The 4,336-nt window shown below is 45.3% G+C and overlaps 1 protein-coding gene across 1 annotated transcript in view; it reads left to right on the forward strand.

The window, feature by feature from the left end:
- Positions 1-455: 455 nt before the first annotated feature.
- The window catches only part of IVD (isovaleryl-CoA dehydrogenase), a 15,690-nt gene continuing 11,809 nt past the window's right edge, over positions 456-4,336 (forward strand). The window contains exons 1-2 of the mRNA XM_075329536.1: positions 456-638; positions 3,652-3,741. Of these exons, the coding sequence (XP_075185651.1) occupies positions 486-638; positions 3,652-3,741 (243 nt within the window). The 5' untranslated portion in view covers positions 456-485. The remainder of the gene's footprint in view (positions 639-3,651; positions 3,742-4,336) is intronic.

Here is a 4,336-nt window from a genome sequence, read left to right on the forward strand (position 1 = left end):
CTCTCATTAAGCTGTGGCGGTATTGGGGCCACAGAGAAAGCTCCTCATGTGTAAACTGCGAAGATGCTGCGCTCCATAATGTACGCAGCATCTAAGGGTGTGTTCACACTGGGTTTTTGGAGAATATCAGGTCTGTAAAGAGAATTTGTGGGTTTTCTGCTCCCCTGATAAACGCACCCTATAAGGTAAAGTTCCTATACTTATAGCAGGGTCTAAACTAGCAAAAAGAGAGCTGAGGTTCGCTTTTTATATAGCCTGACGCTGTTGCTTATAGCAACCAATCACAGACATACTAGCTGACCAGTGACGGCTGTGATTGGCTGATACGCCCGTCACTCTGCGGTGTTCGTTCTCAAGGAGAAGCTCCGTCCTCTGTTGTCTAGAGTAGGCGTGGTTTCATCGCGCGTCATGAGGAGGGCGGGATCTTTTAGTATACACCGCTCTGATTGGATAAGCCGTCCACGCCTCCCTTCTCCAGATCCCGTATGTTAACGGACACCATGGCTGTGCTCCTCCGTAGACTTGTCAATGACTGCCGCCGAGGATTACCGCTGCTGGCCCAGGGCTCCCGGTGGTGTTCGAATGCAGCCGCGCCGCTGGACGACACCGTGAACGGGCTCAGCGACGAGCAGAGACAGGTAAGAGAAATTACGTATGTCCTCAACCAACCAATCACAACTCGGCTTACACTCGCTATTGTGACGCTTGGACATAAAAGCTGCATCCTGATTGGTGGGGATGGCCTCCATTCACTTCTGCTTCTTGCCACTATCCTAACCTGCTGTTATTTAAAGGATTTGTCCACCTTTTGGGGCTTTTTTTTTTTCCCTAAATGCAAGTATTTGGGGCTACAAATCATTTTTGCAATTGGTTTTCATTAAAAATCTATCATTATTTGACTTTTACTATTGCTAACTGCAGAATGAGGCAACTGAGAATCCATCAGTGAGCGCTGCAGGAAAAAAAACCCTGAAACCTTAGAATATTGATTAAAATTAATTGTTACTCTTGCTTACTGATGGCCTATATTCAGTGTAATTTAGCAATATCAGGCCTTGGGGGCCCCACACCCTCAATAGGGAGTAGATGGGGGGGCCCCCACCAATGTGATTTTTGAGGACCTGTCCAATGGATATGCCATCAGTCTTGAACGGCCCCTTTTTTAAAAGGGTTTTTGCAACAATTTGTGCACCCCCCTCCCCCCCTCCATGTTATCGGCTCCTGATGACTGCGGATCAGTATTGATCGCTGTGTCCTTGCTGTCAGAGCCGCCTTATCCCTGACCCTTAACACTTTTCTCCGCTCCGCTCTTCTGCCCCCTGTAAATGACTGCACAGAGCTATTCTTCCATTGTCAGGTGATAGGAGGGGGGTGAGGACTATAAACAGAACTCACAGTCCTAACCTGACACTTGTGATGACCAGGCGACTAATAAGAATGTGGATTTACGGATAGGAAAAGTCTACACACCCCTGCAGAATCATCTCTGAACTCTGGGGTTTTTTTTCCACCTGTAAATTGAAATCTTGTCGGGTGGAAAGAGAAAAAAGAAGTAAAATAATGTGGTTGCATAAATATTCACACCCTTAAACTATTACTTTATTGAAGTCCCCTTTGAATTGATGACAGCACTCAGTGTTGTTGGGTTGGAGTCTATCCACATGGCACATCTAGAATTGGCAATGTTTGCGGACTCATACAGTAGCTCCACATGGGTCAGATCGCGAGGGCACCTCCTGTGCACAGACCTGAATGTTTGAAGGTCACTTAGGGTAGCGCCGAAAGGTGAAAATTCATCTTCAACTTTTAACAGAGGCTTGACTGATATTTGGAACTGTTCCTAATTTACTCCACCTTGCCTAAAGTCCCAGTTGCTGAAAAACGGCCACAAAGCACAATTCTGCTTCCACCATGCTTCACTGTGGGAATGGTCTTTACAATTCCCGTCAAACCTATGTTTTGGAATTATGGACAAAAGGTTCAACCTTGATCCCATCAGACATTAACACAGTTTCTCTAACGCTTTTGGCAGACTTGATGTATATTGTGGCAAAACATAACTGGGCTTGGATAATTTTCTTTGTTAGTAAAGGCTTCCGTCTTGCCACCCTACCCCACCAGCCAGACATATGAGGACAACAGGAGACTATCATATGCCGTACATAACCAGTACTGGCCAAAAATTCCTGCAGCTCCTTTAATGTTACATTCTGCATCTTTCCAACCTCATAGACCATTTTTCTGCTCATCTTTTCTTCAATTTTTAAGGGTCCAGTTTTAGGTAATGTCACTGTTGTGCCATGTTTAAGCCATATCTCAATGATGTCTTCAGTGCCTGATATTTCTAATGCCTTTGGTCTTTTTTGTCCCCTTTACCTGACTGTTAACTTTCACGCCTTTTGCTGTGTTGTAAGCTGTTTACGGACCATGGATTTTAGTGTAAAATGTCAGGAAAATCCTCCTAGAGGTTCCTGCAGCTCCTTTACTGTTACTATCTGCATCTTTGCAGCTCACAGACTATTTTTCTTCTCATCTTTTAATCACTTTTTGAGGGTCCAGTTACTATTGTGCCATAGTTGTCACTTCTTGATGATCTCTTCAGTGTCCATGATATTTTGAATGCCTTTGAATATTTTTTTATGTACTCTTCATCTGACTAATTTTCAAATGCAAACCCTTTGCTGTGTTGTAAGCTGTTTATGGACCACAGATGTTAGTTTAAATGTTAGGAAAATCCTCCTAGAAGTTCCTGCAGCTCCTTTACTGTTACGATCTGCATCTTTGCAACTCAGACTATTTTTCTTATCTTTTCATCACTTTTTGAGGGTCCAGTTTTAAGTACTGTCCCTGTTGTGCCATATTTAAGCCACTTCAAAGTGTCCATGATTTCTCTAATGCCTTTAGATTTTTATTATTTCTTGTGTGTCCTTTTTCCCCTGACTGCTGTCATCATTATAATACCTTTGCTGGGTTGTAAGCTGTTTATGGATCATGGATTTTAATGTAAAATGTCAGGAAAATCCTCCTAGAAGTTCCGGCAGCTCCTTTATTGTTACAACCTGCATCTTTGCAACTCACAAACTATTTTTCTTCTCATCTTTCAATTATTTTTTTGCGGTCCAGGTGTAGGTAATGTCACTGTTGTGCTCGTACTTATGCTACTTCTTGATGACTTTTTCAGTGTCCTTGATATCTCTAATGCCTTTTAGATTTTTATTATTTCTTGTGTGTCCTTTTCCCCTGACTGCTGTCATCATTGTGATCCCTTTGCTGGGTTGTAAGCTGTTTATGGATCATGGATTTTAGTGTAAAATGTCAGGAAAATCCTCCTAGGACAGAAGAACGTTTTATTTAGAATCAATGAGGTCAGCCATGTAAAACGTGTGTGATTGTGTCAGAATTAGCCAATCACCCCCCCCCCCCCCCCCCAATGATAAGAGGGTGTGCACAGTTATGCAGCCACATTACTTTAGTTTGTTTCTCAATAGATTGTGGGCGACATTAAAAGAGGAAAAGATTCTGAAATCAATCTTCTTGGTAGGATTATCTTTACATGGAAAAAAACCTCTAATTTTATAAGGGGTGTGTAGACTTTTTATATCCACGGTACATGACCCAACCATTATTTTTTTTTTTTTCTTCCGTGTTTAGCTCCGCCATACTTTGCAGAAGTTTCTTCAGGATCATTTGGCCCCGAAAGCACAAGAGATAGATCAGCAGAATGAGTTCAAGGATATGAAGGTGAGTAATAAGTGATTTATATAACGCTGCAGAAGCGGAGTAAAGCTTTTTGTACACTGCGCCAGGAACATTCCCAGCTTAGGTCCCAAATCTGGGAAAAACCCTGTCTCCTGACTTAAAAATAAACAAACTGTGCTTTACTTCCCCTCCCCAGGTCCAGCACTGAGTTTTCACTGCTGCTCCAGGAGTGTTATTGTCAGAGCTACTGAGCTCACTGATAAACTGCAGCGCTGTGAATGGGGCGCCCCAGCCTGCAGCGCTGTGAATGGGGCGCCCCAGCCTGCAGCGCTGTGAATGGGGCGCCCCAGCCTGCAGCGCTGTGAATGGGGCGCCCCAGCCTGCAGCGCTGTGAATGGGGCGCCCCAGCCTGCAGCGCTGTGAATGGGGCGCCCCAGCCTGCAGCGCTGTGAATGGGGCGCCCCAGCCTGCAGCGCTGTGAATGGGGCGCCCCAGCCTGCAGCGCTGTGAATGGGGCGCCCCAGCCTGCAGCGCTGTGAATGGGGCGCCCCAGCCTGCAGCGCTGTGAATGGGGCGCCCCAGCCTGCAGCGCTGTGAATGGGGCGCCCCAGCCTGCAGCGCTGTGAATGGGGCGCCC

The sequence above is a fragment of the Anomaloglossus baeobatrachus genome, chromosome 12 (assembly GCF_048569485.1).
Source record: "Anomaloglossus baeobatrachus isolate aAnoBae1 chromosome 12, aAnoBae1.hap1, whole genome shotgun sequence".
NCBI classification, from domain to species: Eukaryota; Metazoa; Chordata; class Amphibia; order Anura; family Aromobatidae; genus Anomaloglossus; species Anomaloglossus baeobatrachus.